This window comes from Xenopus laevis, chromosome 3S (assembly GCF_017654675.1).
Source record: "Xenopus laevis strain J_2021 chromosome 3S, Xenopus_laevis_v10.1, whole genome shotgun sequence".
NCBI lineage: Eukaryota > Metazoa > Chordata > Amphibia > Anura > Pipidae > Xenopus > Xenopus laevis.
Window position 1 is genome coordinate 35,491,522 of NC_054376.1, and position 18,660 is coordinate 35,510,181.

At 39.0% G+C, this 18,660-nt stretch overlaps 1 protein-coding gene across 1 annotated transcript in view; it reads left to right on the top strand.

Annotated features, from left to right (window-relative positions):
- Positions 1–18,660, top strand: part of adra1a.S (adrenoceptor alpha 1A S homeolog) — a 61,045-nt gene that overhangs the window by 20,661 nt on the left and 21,724 nt on the right. Inside the window, exon 2 of the mRNA XM_018255209.2 lies at positions 15,417–16,982. Coding sequence (XP_018110698.1) covers positions 16,028–16,982 — 955 coding nt within the window. The 5' untranslated portion in view covers positions 15,417–16,027. The remainder of the gene's footprint in view (positions 1–15,416; positions 16,983–18,660) is intronic.

The window sequence follows — 18,660 nt, forward strand, 5'->3', positions numbered from 1 at the left end:
CGACCAAACCAAAATAGTGGATTCGGTGCATCCATACTTTTAGAATAAGACATTAGAAGGTTGAGATTATAATAGATTGTTTCATCCCAATGGAACATCGATCGATGTATAGGTCCATGCAATTTATGGATTAAGCATTAACCAATTGCTTTAATTACACATTCAGAAGGCCAACACTTTAATTTTAAAACTCACAGGACTAGGGCAGAGGTTGGTAAAGCCACCTTTATCCTCCAGCCACCTTCTGAGAAGAATGATGTTAGGAATAATTCTGCTCAAGATAGAAAGTCACATGTTTAACTTTGTGCTTAGATTGGCCAGAGTCATATGCAGCTGCACAAACACCATTTTCATCTCGTATTGGTAACATTTTCTCAAACTGGTATCCTGCTGTGTTGTACAATTGTCATAAACAAGAGGTCAGGATAGACAGAAGATTGGAAATCCTACAAGGAGGGATTAGCAGTGGATGTAAATATGGATGTAGTTTATGCACGGTGTATTTTTGGTCCTGCTTAGATCACTGTCTTTAGTTCTATCCAGTTTCACATTTTCTGCTAAAAAAAAAATCAACACTTGCACTGAACATTCATCTCTGCAGGGGTAGTGTCACATGGAACTATTAACTATGTGCCAATCTTTGCCCATTACGATCAGTTATAAAGACCCATTTATGATTGAAAAAGTGGCCATGTGCTAATCTGTGTCCAGCATTTTGCCCTGTGACCCTCTGGCCACATGATTAAAGGGGACCCGTCACCCAAAAAAATTATTCAAAATCCAATTTTATCACATTAGTCAAGCAAAATGACCTTTAATTACACTATATAAATTATTTGAAACTTGTTTCCTTCAGTCTGGGAACTCACAATTCTAGCAAGCAGGCAGGAGCCTGACACTTATTATTAACGCAAGCCATAAATCATATCAAAATCTTGTTTGTGCACCAGAATGGGGGATCCGATGTTCAACCCTATGCCCTGACTACACAATTAAACGGTGAAGAGAACGGGGAATGTGGGGAGAGCAGTGACATGTAGGAAGTGCTGAATGGAAAGTGAAAGTAATTGTCTGCCCAGCCTAAGGCATAGAGGAGGGGCAGCAAATATTTGATTGACAGCTGAGATTTTTAAATGAGATTACAACAGCTATGAATGCTTTATCAAACATTTAAATTGGATTTCATGTTTAATTTGAAAATTACTTTTATTATACAGCTTTTTGTGTCTGCGTGACAGGTCCACTTTAAGGATGAGGTCTGGTGATTGTGTGGGCCAGAGTATCAAAGACAGTACTCTGACGACCTGTATCTTTTTCAAATAGAGCAGTGGTTGTCTTTTTCAGTTCAAGCCCCACTTGAAGTTTTAACTTTTAGCTTATGAAATGAGTAAAGATATAGGTCAGATACAGGAAAATGTTAGTGTATTTAGTCATCGTTTAAAGAATATCTAGGACAGCAAATATATATTGGCCCGAACTGACCATTCAGGTATATCTAGGAGGACAAATGGCCATCCTCTTAATTTATAATGCATTGAAAACCACTGTAAACTGCTACACATATATCTGTCGAGGCCTAGATAAGGAGGGACCAGGGAGCAAGTGGACTAATGACAAGCACAAAAAGTAAAAAATGAGGTTTCCTGTGGGCTTAGAGAGTCTTAGAGAGAATCAAATTCAGGCAGAGGTCAGGGCTGGCAGCAAAATAGGATTGCAGGGTCAGGAACTTAGATCAGAGAGAAAAGGCAATTGAAGCACATGCAGGAACTTACAGAACAAGTATAATTGGGCATTGATATGAAACACAATGGGATGCCATCACTCTTTGACGCAGTGCTAGTAGACACCACCAATATCCACCTACAGTATGGGGCACATTTACCTAGGGTCGAATATCGAGGGTTAATTAACCCTCGATATTCGACTGCCGAATTAAAATCCTTTGACTTCGAATATCGAAGTCGAAGGATTTTGCGCAATTCATTCGATCGAACGAATAAATCCTTCTAATCGAACGATTTGAAGGATTTTAATCCACCGATCGAAGGATTATCCTTTGATCAGAAAAGTGTTAGCAAGCCTATGGGGACCTTCCCCATAGGCTAACATTGGCCTCGGTAGGTTTTAGGTGGCGAACTAGGGGGTTGAAGACATTTTTAAAGAGACAGTACTTAGATTATCGAATAGTCGAATATTCAAACGATTTTTAGTTCGAATCGTTCAATTTGAAGTCGAAGGTCATAGTTGAAGGTCGAAGTAGCCAATTCGATGGTCGAAGTAGCCAAAAAAAACATTCGAAAATCGAACTATTTTTCCTCTATTTTCCTCTATTCCTTCATTCGAGCTTGGTGAATGGGCCCCTATGTGTCTGTAAATGACACAGATGGTCAAGCCGCTAGCTCCACAATTTGGTGACGATTGCATTAGAAGTGTGCTTGAATCATTGTCCTACTGCATGATGAAATTTGCAACAATCAAACCCTGACCACAGTGAATTGCATAAAAGAACAACTATTTCCCTTAAACCACTCCACAGATTTTCCCCCATAATGTCAGCTGTTCTTTTCAGTCTTGGGGTGCTGAAAATGTTCATTCCTGGCACATGGAAAGACTCAAGTCATGACGACAGTGAACACAAAATATTTTGTATGCCCACACCTCACTACTTGGGGCCACCCACCACCCAAAATATGCTGTACATAGTGCCTACAAGAAATTAAAGGGAACATTGGGTATTATATATGATTAATTTACACAAATAACTTTTCTGTCAGCAGCTGTCAATGTAAATGGCATCCAAAAAAAAGAGATCCGATACAGTGATTTCTGCACCCTGCCTAGAGAACAACAAAATCAGTTCTTCACAGATAATTGGATTTTCAGCTTCTGACTCAGTAGTCCAGTGTACAGTTTTTCTGTTTAATTACACCATGAATTGTGAAGAAGCCAAACCAGTTTCCATAACTGCCCAACATTTCTGACATTTAAACTGTTATTAGCATGCTTATTACAGCAGTAGAAAAGGACTGAGGCACGTTTGCAACTTTCGCCCTAGTTTTATGCACCAATCTGTGGAAGAGTAGCCAGAGCTTCGCCCTGATTTTAATAAATTGCCAGTTGTTTGACAAATGCCCAAGTGAGATGTGTAGTCATGGGTGTAGCAAACCAAACAAGGTTAGAAATTAAAAAAAATCACAAAGCTTTTTCAGTAGAAAAGAATATTCCTGGCTCATTAAAGGATTTCTCCACCGTAAAACACTTTTTGTATAGTAAACAAAATTAAAATCTAAGCAACTTCCTAATAAACATCATTTTAAAACATACTAAGCTTTTAACATTGCTTGTAAGTGTCATTTCATTGTCAGTATCTGCCTGGCTCTGACTCTGCAAACAAGCCAATTAAAAGGAGAACGGCCTCTGAAATCAATGAGAAATCTTAAAGGGGTGGTTCACCTTTACGTTAACTTTCAGAATGTTATAGAAGCCCGAATTCTAAGCCACTTTTCAATTGGTCTTCGTTATTTATTTTTTATTTATTTTAATTATTTGCCTTTCACTTCTGATTCTTTCCAGCTTTCAAATGGGGGTCACTGACCCAATCTGAAAAACAAACGCTCTGTAAACTACAAATGTATTGCTTTTGCTCCTTTTAATTACTAATCTTTCTACTCAGGCCTCTCCTATTTATATTCCAGTCTCTTATTCAAATCAGGGCACCATTGCTAGGGTAAGTTGGACCGCAGTAAGCCATACCTCCCAACTGTCCAGTTTTTAGAGGGACAGTCCCTCTTTTGACAGCTCATTTGTACTGGAAAGTCCTGGTTTTCTCTGCACTGAACAGACAGAAAAAGAAACAAAGAAGATACAATTTCGAGATAAGCAAATAAGTAATTGTAACAGTATCAAGATAAGGAAATAAGTAATTGTAACAAAATAAGATAACAGCTCCCTTGGGAAAAGTTAAGACTCCCAGCTTAAAGGGCAATTCACCCTTATTAGCAGAACTGTAATAACTGGGGGAAAAAAACACAGAAATATGTTCAACCTTTATAACCTGCCAAATTTTGTAAAATGAACATGGAAATTAAAAAAAAATTAACCACAGATTTTTTTGTCCCTCATTTTATTTCCAAAATGTTGGAAGGTATGCAGTAACCAAATAGCTGAAATTGTGGGGAGCCACTGATTAAAAAACGAAATAACTGGAAAACCACAATAATAAAAGAATGAAAACCAATTGCAAATTGTCTCAGAATATCACTCTTTACATAATGCTAAAAGTTAATTTAAAGGTGAACAACCCCTTTAATATACATTGGAAAATGCTTAGAAGTACATTCTCCTTCATTAGGCAAAAATTTTAAGAGGAGTGCCCCTTTAAAAGCAGCGGCACACTATGCAGTCCAGGTCAAGGTAGCACTCCATGTGCCATTGTCCTTATGCAGCTTTTGTCTTCTTTTCTTTAAAATTTTGATGAGCGACTCTATTTTGGATTAGCTGATCTAATCAAGCAAGAACTGATAAGAATTACAATAAGACTCATTCCGAGGACCTTAGCACAATGGAAGGTTATACATAGACTGAATTATTCCAACTTTACATTATAGTTTAACTATTTGTGTGCCGGGATACTTTGATCTTTCTGTGATGCGTGTTAAGTCTTTGGTCTGAGCACATAAAGGGTTAAGTCAAGAAGAAGTTGTATATATTTCTGTAGGTATATTAATGTAATAAATGAGACTTTGGGGCATATTTATCAAGGGTCAAATTTAGAGTTTATGCGGGTTTATAAAAACGACCACTCCAAATTTATTTAAAAAATCTAATTGTTTAAATTCGGGTGAATAGGATCGACCTGCAAACTCGATTCGAGTTTTTTTTCACCAAAAAAAATTTGGTTTTCAAAAGTCCACCAAACGACTCCAGATTTATTGTAGGAGGACCCCCCTAGGCTAAAAGACCAATTCGGCAGCTTTTAGATGGCGAATAGTCAAATTCTAATTCTTAAAGGGACAGTACATGATAAATTTCGAAATTCTAATTTCTAAAATTCTAAAATTGATTTTCAATTCGACCCTTGATAAATCTGCCCCTTAATGTCCACTTACTGTACTAATTGACTTACTGTACTGGGAAGGCAGTGGGACCTGTTAAACCAGAATGCTTAAGACTTGGGAAGCTTAATTTGCATCTCCATACCTTACGTCTACTTAAAAATAAGTAGTTATTAAATTAACACTATAGGGTTGTTTTGGCTCCAATAAGGTTTCATTTTATCTTAGTTGTAATCGAGTACCAGGTACGGTTTTATCTATCCTCTATTATTAGAGAAGAAAAGTAAATCATTTTTTTAAATTTGCGTAATTTGATTATAATATAGTCTCTGGGAGATGGCCTTCCCATAATTCTTAAAGGATAACTAGTTTCAGGATAACAGGTCCCATAATTGAAGTACGCCTTACTACACAGTTGCAAGGGCTTTAGCCTATAAGATAGCACGTATATAGCACCAGTATAGTAGATGTTATGCTTTATAACACAATACAATTTGGAAACCACAATAGTAAATCCATCTCTTCCCTACGCAAGTATTCTTGTTTTCTTCAACCAATGTTCTTGACATAAACCCTGAGGTTTCCATTGCATCTCTCAAATTGTTATGCTCCTCCTATTGTTGTCTACCATCCCTGTAATGCGCTGAAAACCTACAACTCCCATGAGAGCCTAAGAAGTCTTTACTTGCAGAAGTAACATTGAAGCCATGAGTAGAGACAGCAAGTAGGTTCTCTGAATTTAAGAGGTTCCTGCCTTCTTTTGATAAGATAATCAATGAGCAAGTGATGGGCTGTTGCTCCCCATACCTGCCTTATTTTATCACAAAGAACGCAGAGGGTATGTATTAGAAATCCATGTTAGTGGCAAAGTTATCCTTTCTTTTCTCTAGTACAGTGTGACCTGGAAGTAATAGAATATTAACCCCCCCATATTTAATAAAAGGCACTAAGTTTGCACAGCTAGCAGAAAAAAAAACCCTATTAAAAAAAACTCTACCCCACATAGACCCCCTCCCTCCTCCCCCCCAGGCTAGCTGCTACCCCATTCTAATGCCCCTACTTTTTTACTTACCCCTCGGTGCAGATTCAGGGATCGTTTTTTTTTAATAAGGGGTTTGTTTCTCCTTTAAACAGGTGACCAGTAAATACTACTACCGCTAATTGTTTGCCATGTCACTGCTCTTGGAAAAACGTAGTGCCTTTTATTTCATAACCCCATAAAAGTAAAAAAAAAGAAAACAAAAACTTTGCAAAGAGATTTATTGTAGGACTTGGTTGTGTCGAAACCCATGGGGAATTATTTACCTCAGTTCACCCCAAAGCAGAAGACAAATTGGGCGAGGTGAATTTTCACCCTTCAGCAGATTGAGCCCTGTCTGTTGAGCTGTACATTCCTTCCTACATAAGCATTATTATTATTTAACACGTTTTGTATTTCCCAAGTGGCAAAAAAGGAAGAGTGTTAAATAAACATGGCACGGTGGTGCGGAGGCTTGTTGGAGTCGTCAGGTGAAATGAAGCCTGAGAGGCTGAGATTGATTGCTGTGTCCCCGGCTGTGTAAGCCCAACGTCTCTAAAGAACAAGTAGCCTCCTGCATCCTAATCTCTTCTGACATTCTCTTCAGAATTTGTCTTGTTCCGTGCTCCCTTTGGTTAGCTGGGTAGCCCCTAGCAAATAAGAGAGGGAATCTGCAGCAGATTTTACCTAAAAGCTTAACTAAAAATATTTGTTTGAGTATTGACAACTTTTGCACCAGTGGCTGCTCTCCCAGGCAGATAGCAATGAATGATCACGCTGTTTTTGTTTAATTGTTTTTCTGATTTGACTTATAGAGTATAGACAACTTTGTGCCTCCTTGTGAAGAGAGCGTTTCAGGTTCCAACGGTACATTATGGGCAGGTTGGGGAGTGGCACAATGAAGGAGCCCTTATTAAGTTGTGGAACTTTGTTCAGAAATTAAATGCTTAAAGAAAAATGTAACTACAGATAAAAAGAAAACAAAGAAAGAATTTTATTTAGGGGAACTGCCGAATGCCTGAGCAGTGCTGGCAAATTTAAACAAATATTCTTGCATTTGGAGTCCTTGGACGAGAATAAACACATTTCTGTGACCTTCCACGTCACAAGACTTTTCTTACTTACAGGGGTAGTTCACCTTTGAGTTTACTTTTAGTATGATGGAGTGATATTCTGCAATTTGGTCTTCATTTTTTATTTGTTGTAGTTTTTGAAAAGTTTAACTTGTTGTGTAGCAGCTCTCCAGTTTGGAGTTTCAGCAGTCTGATTGCTAGAGTTGCCAGTTAATTAGGATCCCTAGCATGCAGGCAATGCCTTGAAGGAGAGTATGGAAGATGAATAGGACAGCCTGAACAGAATGATAAATTATAAGTAACAAAGCCTCACAGGGAAATAGTTTTTCGGCCGCCAAGGTCAGTAACCCCCATTCAAAAGATGGAAAGAGGCAGAAGAGGAAAGCAAATAATTAAAAAAAAACTATTAAAAAACTGATGCAGACAGTGACATTCTGAACTAATTTACAGTTGGTTTTTATGTTTGTATTTGTTGTTTATTCATTAGGATTCCTAGCAAGCAGGCTATGATTTGAATGAGAGAACAGAAGATGAATTGGACAGCCTGAAGAGAAAGAAAAATAATAAATAATGGCAATATCAATAAAATTGCAGCCTCAGAGAGCCATCGATTTTTGGCTGCCAGAGTTACCCCCCTTTGAAATTTGGAAAGAGGCAGAACAGGAAAGAAATCATTCAAAAACTATTAAAAAATGAAGACCAATTAAAAAGTTGGTAAGAATAGGGCATACTAAAAGCTACCAAATGGACTTAACAACTGTATTACCAAATGTGTCCAGCCAGCTGAAATGAACAGGAGGTGGTGCTGTTTTATTGGTTTTATTGGTGTAAAAACTACTACTATCTTTGTGGTGTTCATGCAAATGGCCTGTAGATGTCACTGTGCTCATACTTATACTGTGCATACTTCCTGGAAGCTTAAAAGTGAAAGTGAATGTTACTGTTGTGTAATGGCTGCATGAGAGCCTGCAAATAAAGCACTTGTATACTCTACTCATCCTCAACTACCCAAATCATAACAATCTTGAAAACTAATAATGTCAATTGCAAAATTCTCCAAAGAGCAAAATCATTTTACTTTAATTTGTATCAAGGGTTACCTTTCCTTTAATATTGTTTTTTTGTAAGTGTTAAATAGCTCTTTCATGCATTGGCAGGTAAAATAATCTCAGGTCAGAAGTCAACTTCAACATCTGTGTTCCCCTTTGCCAAAGTTGGGCAGGGGACAGGAGCCCCTATTATGCCATTGCTGTTGTCACCAGAAGGGTCAGACCAATTATTCTCACTGCAGAGTAAAATCCCAGTGTTTATCTGAATGATGTGGAACGGTCTGGTCATAGGGCACATCAAGATTAACTGGTAGATAAACTGTATAATGGCTCATTATTTTTTGTAAAACGGTAACAACAGACTTGACCCAGTGATCTGCTTTGATAAATGTGTCACAGTCTTCAAACACTTTCTGAAACTTCCGGAACATTTTCCTGACTGTGGCAAATCCCTGATTACTGCTAATATCTCAACAACTAATAAAAATAGCAAATGGATGTAAATTGCAAAAAGCGCTCAGAGGTGCACTCATTAAATATCCTATTTTTGTTGAAATCCCCTTTAAGAGCTCATTATAATCAAAGATATCCGAAAGCCATATTATTCTTCTGCAATTAATGCCCTTTTCTGACTCATTATTCAGATATGATGATAAAAGAGGAGGACATCAGAGCACAATAGAAATATGGAATTAAATGAGATGCCTGGTATTGCATGTGTTGTAGGTCTGGGCAACCAAGGGCTATAAAAAAACAATCATCTTAAAGCTGGGATGTAAGATAATTTCTTTTAATGACCTTGTTGATGGGCTATACATGCATTTATTATCCACCTAAAGAAAAACTAGCTTCTCTTAGGTCTTAGAAGAGAGGGGAATGCCACACTAATAATTATTTACTGAAGCAGAACATGTTAAACATGGTAGCCATGACTGTGGCATGTGTCCCTGATCACACTTAATCTTTCTATTGGGGATCTGTAGGCTGTTAATCAGTGTTGGACTGGCCCTCTGGGATACCAGGAAAACTCACCGTAGGCCCAGGTGTCAGTGGGCCATTTTGCTTCAAGCCTATTTGGCCTGTTTTATGGTCATTCCCTATTTCTTAATTGGAAAAATATGCATAATAATGGAAGAATATAGGAAATAGATAAAAGGCTAGGAGAATAAAGAGGATGAATGGAGGAATAATAGTTTGGAAAGTGGGCAAATGGTCTAAGGTTTCTGGTGGGCCATGGCATCACAGTCTGACACTGCTGTTAATCATTATCTAATCATTAATGATTAGATAGCACCACAATACAATTGTAAATGTAAGGACCTATAGTGTTAATAGCCTCTATGGCTTTAAATCCCTACAGTTCCATTTCCCTTAGTTGCTGGGCAGAAGGGAATGTATCTAAGTAAGTTCATTTGCATATGAATGCTTTTGCCTAGTAGGTGGGGAGATCACTTCCTGCCTCACTTTGATATAGAGCTGGGAAAGGACTGGCACTTCCTCTTTGCCTGCCACCTTAGGAACAGGGTGGATGTCTGCTTTGAGCTCAGCCATGGGCCCAGTTAAGTCAGGGTACAGGGCCCTTGAATGAGGCATTAGATAGTGGCAGGTGTAGCTCCCATACCAGTACACTCCAGGAGTGTAAGTCAGTTAGGAATGAGCAGTTTGGAGCTCCAACATCGAAGTGGCAGTTTTGGAGGTATCTCTCCCGGGCAGTGCTTGAATTGGGCCCCACTCACAATTATAAACCACACCCACTGGTATAATAAGCCTCGTCCACTGACACTTTCTGGTTTCCCTGACTTTAAAGCAAAGCCATTTAAAGGAACAGTAACACAAAAGTGTTTTAAAGGAATGCCAATATAATGGTAATCTGGGCTATCCAGACCACAACTAGTTAATGTCCAGCTAGGGATAGGAGCATGGGTTACATTGAGACTCACACATCAGGATCAGGGCCTTCACTAAGTGGAAGTTTCCCATAAGGGTGTAGTGGAACACTCAAGCTACTGTATAGAAAAATAGGAATGATTGGACGCCAGGAGGTTCTTAGGGTGAAACAAAAAGGAGGATTTATTAGTCCAAGACAATGACCACAGGTTTTACACACATATGAGGAGGTGTTAGCAGATGTACATCACATATGGCAGAACAGGCAGATGACACAGCATAGAGAATGTGACTCCCGTAAGGCATTGTAGTCAAAGAGTATATCAAATCCATCAGGCAGATATACCTCAAAGTGATCTGGATCCCACCCAGTGGAGTTGTCAGGGAGAAGGAGTCTAAGCCTGACACCCTAGGCAATCAAGAAGCCTTGGGAAGTTACTCCCTGCTACAGGTCCTCGATGGAGCACACAGCTGCTCTTGCTAGTTAAGCTCTCTATCTCACTCTCCTAGAGAGTCTATAACAGAACTATCCTGTTCTAGCTAAACCTCGTTCACGGGGTTCCCTGGTCCCCGACTAAAACGCTAAAGGTTCAGGTCCCTTTAGGACAATGGCTTTACTGGGCCTTGGTGTACCCAGGCTCAATGGCCACATTCAGATGATTAGGACACCAGCAGCCAAAGAGGAAGATCCACCCCTTTCCAAACACTATATTGAAGTGTGGCAGGAAGTGGTCATTACACCTCTTGGCCAATAACACTGATGTAAATACTTAAATGGATACATAGGCTTTTGCCTAGTAACTAAGGAAAAGGAAAAATGGTAGGGCTTAAAACCATAGGAACATAGAAAACCTATGGGTCCCTACAACAATATAAAGTAATGCCACGTATAGCAGCAAAGCTTGGAGGAGGGGCAACATGACCCAGGCTTAGCACAAGCAGGATACCAATTGGGTGTTAAGAAAAAAGGGGGGAGTTATGGCTAGGGTTGGGCACTGGTGACCATCTTAATGTCATGTTAAGAGCATAGTGCCACCATTTTATAGGAGCTGGTGGATAGTAAGGTTCCCCACCCTCCATCTCTTAGAATGAGACCTGGGGAAAAGGAACATGAGGGGTATGTACTGGCCTAGTTAAAAGATATTAGTCACAGCAAGGTGGCGGGCCCTTGTCAGTCTGCTGGGTACTTAAATTTGTGCCGCTAGGAGAGGCATTCTCATGGTCAGGCCCAGATTTGTGGCGAGGCCACATAGGCCTAGGCCTGGGAGCAGCATGCTGCCCAGCCGCTCTATTGGGAGCACTAGGGACGCGCTGCTCCCCAGTGCTCTAGCGCTTGAATGCTGGCGCTATTGCACCTGCGTGAGGTAGTGCGGACCACTCGGCCTAGGGGCGCCCGTCCAGCAAATCCGGCGCTGCTCATGGTGGGGATGGTTTAACCCCTAAGGTGGGTGACCATTGGGGGAACTGGAGGTCGGAAATTGAGATTCAGAATGAGATGGCGGGCCCCAACTTGGTGGAGGGTCTAAAAGGAGCTACAGATTGAGGGCATATACACTGAGCCAGGAGGTTGTGGCTAGAGGATATTGCTTTATAAAGGAAGGGCAGACTGACATAGGCTCAGGGGATAATTGGTTACACAATGTCATTGTAATATATTGTGGTTCAGAATGTATAATGAAAGTTGGTTATGTTCTATATTATTTATATGTACATGATGTTAATGTTGGAGGATACTGTTGTATCGCTAATAAAGCTGTGGCCAGGAACATTCCAATTAGAAGTATCACGCATTTGTTTATTGTGAGTGGTATAGGGCGAGAATGCAGGGAAGAATGCCTGGGCCACGTAGTGTTGTCCTGCACTGGTAAAACTGGTGTTTGCTGCAGAAACACAACTGTAGTTTATATAAACCAGCTGCTGTGTAGCCATGGGGGCCGCCATTCAAGCACAGGATACAGAGATAAAACATAAGTTCTGAAAAATCCTATTGTATACTACCGAGCAGGTCTACTGCAGGTCTGTCAGGACAATGCTGTCCAATCATTACAAAAGTAAGGGCAGTCCCACCAACATGCCCCTTTTGCACCACAAACAACACGTTGTTGTGGAAATAAATTGCCTATTGGAAAGACCCACATTATATAGTGAATAAAGTAACCCCTCTTGTAAAATATAAGGATATTATAAGTTACCGAGGAGTTTCATGACCATATAAAAGTACGAGGCCGAAGGCCGAGTGCTTTTATACAGGTCATGGAACTCCGAGGTAACTTCTAATATCCTCATATTTTGCAACTGGGGGTACTTTATTTATTATAATACACAAGTTTCAGTGAGTCATGTGACAGAAATGACATCAGAACTCACCGTTTATAACTGATGATGACATCAGAACTCACCGTTTATAAGGATATAATTTACAAGATATTCATGGCTTTTGTGTATTATAGATATATATATGGGTCCCCTGCTTTGATTTTCTTTCCCTGTTTATTTTCTCATACATCTTTGTCTTGCTTTCTATTCATTCTTTTACTTTTTTCTTCCAGCATTTCTTTACAGTTTTACATGTTCTGCTTGAGTTTTTCCTGATCTTCAGCTAGCGTCTCTCTTTTCTTTGTATCTCCCACACTCCCCTTTCTTTTCATAATGTGGCTCTTTTGGACAGCTCTCCATTTTGTTGTGCCCTGGCCTCTTCATATTTGTTCTGTGCACTGAATGATGATTGCCCTAACCTTGCCCTGGTAGCATAAATCCTTTGACAGTCAGCAATAATCTACCGCTCTTGTTTTCTGTCTCTACCACCCTGAAATAGTTAAACAGCAGCTTGCAAGCATTGACCAACAATGCAATCTGTGTTGTGACATTAAAAACCCCATTAACTAGCTTAAATAGCAGCAACAAATTACGATCCATCGTGTGGCCTTAACTTCCCCTTATAAAAGTTACTGTAACTTAAAAGAGCAGCCGTCTGGTAAGAGCGCACTTCTCCAGAGCACAAGTGACTGTAGACTACAGTAAACCACAGACACTCCTGCAGTCCAATCCTCCTACACGCTTTTAGTCAGTGAAGTGCTGGATGGCTGTTGTTTGAAGATAACCGGTAAGGAGGCGGGGGAGTTAAGGCTACAAGACTGATTGTAACTTGTTGCTCACTAAGTTTTAAATTATCAGGGTAAGGTTAGGGCCACTACGTGCTGCTACGTGAGGAAAAAAAAAGCCTCCGGAAAAAAAAAGCTCCTGTATTCTCAACCTTACCATCCAGCCACAGGGGATGCAATTTAATGAAGAATAAGAAGTGGCCGGATGCCATACCACCGCATCCCGCCCCAATTCAAGCACTGCTCCTGGCCCATATTGCCTGTAGTGTAATATGGACAAAAACGTTATAATCATTACAAAGAAAATTATCATTGGTGTATGCTATAAACCACCTTGTATAACTGACGAGAATGAACCCCAGCTACTTTTACAATTAGAAGCAGCTTCACAACTAAGGGGTCCGTTTACTAAAGCGCGTAAATATATGCGCACATACAAATTTATCGTCAAATATGTTTTTTGACAGTTTACTAACCTACGGTAAATATATATTTGCGCATTTTCATGTGCAAGAATAGGGGGGTTATTTACTAAACTCTGACCTTTAAAAAAATCATGAATTTTTTGGAATTTATTAAACCCAGAGGATGGAAAAGTCAGTATCTGAAAATCCGGCATCTCAGACCTGTCGAGGTTGCATATGTTAATGGGAGAAGTCCCAATGATTGATGTGCTGGGTTTTTGGCAATACCTTGAAGTTTTTGGAGTTTTCGGGCAAAATTCTGAGTTTTCGGATGAAAAATCCGAAAAAAAATCATGATTCAAAAAAAATCGTGGAAATCTAATTTTTCACAATTTTTTCCTGCAAATTTTTGGGAAAGTATTAATAAATAATCCCAAAAAACTTTTTTTTACACATCATTCTTTGCTGACAGGAGAGAGATCTGTAGCTATTGCTGACAGGATGTTTTAGCTTCTGCTTCTATCTGCTGCAACAGCAGCGGTTTCAGCTCAGAGGCGTTATTGGCAGCGGGCATCACAGTCCAAGGGTTCGTCTACGCTTTTTTGGTTTCATTGTGATTGGCTACATTAAATTGTATATGAAACAAAGAGATTGACTGGTATGATTTCTTGTTCATATGATTCCATTGGTAGAAGGGTTTATATGATGCATACATGTTTGATTGGTATTACTCTGGTAATGTTGTTGGATGGTATAATCATCAGTCAATAAATGTCCATAAATGTCACAGTAAAAATTGCCATAAAGCTGAGATTCTGAACTGTTATTTTTGTCTGTCTACACAAATGAGGAACCAGTTAATGAAGGTTTCCTTCCTAATAGTCCTAATTCTAGTAATACAACAAATGATGCATGGTTCACATATGAGGAAATTCAAAAGAGACTAGAACATGTTAAGATAAACAAAGGCCCAGGGCCAGATGGTATTCATTCCAGGTTAGTTAACGAGCTTAGCTCTGTGATTGCCAAACCTCTTTACTTTATTATTCAGGATTCTTCGAGGTCTGGCATGGTGCAGAGAGACTGGTGAATTGCTAATGTGGTGCCGCTATTCAAAAAAGGATCCCGTTCTCAGCCTCAAAACTATAGGTCAGCTAGTCTGATGTCAGTGGTAGGAAAGCTTTTCGAATGGTTAAGATATTGGACTTCATAGAAAATAATAATACTATGAGTTTGTGCCAGCATGGTTTTATGCATAATAGATCTTGCCAGACTAACTTTCTTTCTTTTTATGAGAAGGTGAGCAGGGACCTTGATTCTGGGATGGCAGTGGATGTGATTTACTTAGACTTTGCTAAAGCATTTAATACAGTGCCACACAGAAGTTTACTGGTTAAATTAAGGAATGTTGGCCTGGAACATAGAATTTGTACCAGGATAGAGAACTGGCTAGATTACAAAGAGTGGTATTAAATGGAACATTTTCTAATTGGACCAGTGTTGTTAGCGGAGTTCCGCAGGGCTCTGTACTAGGTCCTCTGCTTTTTAACTTGTTTGTTAATGACCTGGTGGAGGGCCAGTAAAGTAACTAAGCCCTTCTAGGCCCGGGCATGATTTTCTTACCTCTATGCTGCACGTTGCTTTAGATGCATAAGTAAGGTTTCAAAGAATATAATTTGAGTATAGAAGAACTTGGCTGGTATAGGGTTTATGGTTGCTCTCTGTACTGGCTATGAACAAACATAGGCAGTTATTATTACATTTTATTATGTTATTTCTTAACCATTATTGTGTTGAGACACATTTTTAATTTTCTTCTTCTTCTTTCAGGAGAAGAATTATAAGAAATTTCGGAAGATGCAATGACCGGCTTATTTCTTCACACTGATAACAATACATTTCAGAGCAGCCATTCAGTGTATGGGTTTGTAACTGTACTACTCATTGAAGGCCTTCTACCTGAAAAAGGATCCCCCCTTGGTCCATGGAACATCTGAAAGTACCTCTATCAGACTGTTCAAATGTGTTGCACAAGAAGCTAGCATTCAGAGAAGAATTTAAAACAAGTTTGTATAAGTCATAATTAAGCTCATATTGCCAAAATAATCCTAAAACAGAGATATTTGAACCAAAAAAGCTATAAAAACATTGCTGTGAGGCTCATGATAAAAGTTTCAGTAATTTTAAAAAAGATGTCACATTCAAGTCTATAACATCTGCGATTCATCAAGCTAACTGGGAAATGTCCAAAAAGTCATGGAGAAGAATCTGAGTTGCCATCTTCTAACCAGTCGTAAATAATGATAGTATAAATATAGCATTGGCTGCATACTAAATGTTGCTCCTCAGTGCCTATTTTTGTTAGATGTACAGTATTACTGCAAAACATTTCTAGGGATTGATAATTCAACAACCAAAAACAATACCTTTCTGGATTTGATATGATTAAGAGCTGGAGATACAACATCTATGCAAGATCCTCTTCCATCTCCTTCAATATGATAATTCTTCATGAAAATAACACAGTAGAAAGCATCCAGCTCTGCTTAAACTGCACCCATCCGGTGGCAACTATCAACATTTCTAAGGCCATTGTGGTTGGTGTTATTTTTGGCGTGTTCATCACTTTTGGACTTCTTGGAAATATTTTGGTTATTCTTTCGGTGGTCTGTCATCGGCATCTGCAGACTGTAACTCACTATTTTATTGCCAATCTTGCTGTTGCTGATCTGCTGTTAATGTCCATGGTGCTTCCATTTTCTGCAACCTTTGAGATCCAAGGTTACTGGTTGTTTGGACGCATCTTCTGCAACATCTGGGCTGCTGTGGATGTCCTCTGTTGTACGGCCTCTATAATGAGCCTATGTGCCATATCCATTGACAGGTACATAGGCGTTAGCTACCCACTTAGATACCCCAGCATCATGACTGAAAGGAGAGGTGTTCTAGCTTTGCTTTGTATATGGGTTTTGTCCCTTGTGATCTCAATTGGACCTCTTTTTGGTTGGAAACAACCAGCCCCAGAAGATGATACAATCTGTGAAATCACTAAAGAACCAGGGTATGCACTCTTTTCAGCCTTTGGGTCATTCTACCTGCCTCTCAGTATCATTCTAGTTATGTACTTTAGGGTTTATATTGTGGCCAAAAGGGAAAGCAAAGTGTTAACCAGTGGAATGAAACTTGAGAAGTCTGATTCTGAGGAGGTAACCTTAAGAATCCATCGAAAATGTACTCCAGAGAGCATTGGTTCCACCTCTAGTTCAAAGCAAAAGACTAATTTCTCAGTTCGTCTCCTCAAGTTTTCCAGACAGAAGAAAGCCGCCAAAACTTTGGGTATTGTAGTAGGATGCTTTGTGCTGTGCTGGCTTCCATTTTTTCTTGTCATGCCTATAGGTAAGGAACAATTTCTTTTAACATTTACATTTTACCTAGAACTTAGATTTTATTTATATTATTATGTGTACCCTATCCTTAGCATCTTCGTCTGCCATTCATTCAAGCTATTGCCTAGTTCCAGTAGAGGTGCACCCAATCAGTAACTTTTGGATTTGGCCAAAAAACAAATTCTACTTTGTATGTTCATATTTGAACAAATAATCAAACATCTGCATTATCTAGAAAAAAACATCACCTTCAGTTGTCCATTAATTTGAAGTCAAGTACTCAGGGTTTGGTTCAGTCTGAATGTTGACCAAATCCTGGATTTGGTGCACCTTGCTAGGATAATTTGCAATTAAAACTGGAGATCTGAGGAACAAACAGTGCAACAAAGAATTGAAAAAAACACTAAGGCTATTGGCAATGAGACAGGAATCTGCCCTACTCTCCTAAAAAAGCTTCTTAATGTGCCTGCACCCAAAACCATTGCTTTGGCCTGGGTGAAGGTACATGGAGCAGATTTTGGTGCCAAAATTAAGCCTGTGCGACTCCATTGGTCAACGCAATGGCTCTGGGTGCAGGCACATCATGAAGCTTTTAGGAAAATAGGGGCTGATATTATCCCCGGTCTGAGAAGCCTAAATAAAAATAAAATGTTAATTTAAAGGTAAACTGCTCCTAGGGTTTGTCGGAATCCTTATTTTGTTAACTGCATAATAAAAAAACATTCCCATTAATATCACCATTATTTTAACTCTTACATCTGTAGTCATAATGTCCTATTTATCAAATACGTTAGGTAAATTAGTCAGTAGTTACCGTGTGCCAAAATTTATTTAAGCTCATTTAAGGAAATGAATGCTAAATATTTAGCTGTTATAATTAGAGGTAAAATGTACTCTTCCATTTATAAATATTATGATCATTTTCTATATGTATAAAACTCTTAAGTATATTTCTGTATATTGTATTATCGGTTGTTCTTCCTTAGGAGTCAGATATATATTTGCATGATTATTCACTTGAGTGAAACGTGTCATATTGGTTGCACTGAATGCTATAATGTATAAAATCCTGTAGACTTGAATTATGAAAATGGTAAAATGTCTTCATGGCTTATGTAGTCGTCTTCAGACAAGCACTATTAAAGGGATTCTTTCATGGGGAAACGCTTTTTTTTTTAAAAAAAAATTATCAGTTAATAGTACTGATTAAGCACTGAAATCTGTTTTCCAAAAGAGCAAACAGATTTTTTTTTTTATATTTAATTCTTAAATCTGACATGGGGCTAAACATAGTTACATAGTTACATAGTTAAATTGGGTTGAAAAAAGACAAAGTCCATCAAGTTCAACCCCTCCAAATGAAAACCCAGCATCCATACATACACCCCTCCATACTTTTAATTAAATTCTATATACCCATATCTATACTAACTATAGAGCTTAGTATCACAATAGCCTTTAATATTATGTCGTCCAAGAAATCATCCAAGCCATTCTTAAAGGCATTAACTGAATTAGCATCACAACATCACCCGGCAGTGCATTCCACAACCTCACTGTCCTGACTGTGAAGAACCACCTACGTTGCTTCAAATGAAAGTTCTTTTCTTCTAGTCTAAAGGGGTGGCCTCTAGTACGGTGATCCTCTTTATGGGTAAAAAGGTCCCCTGCTATTTGTCTATAATGTC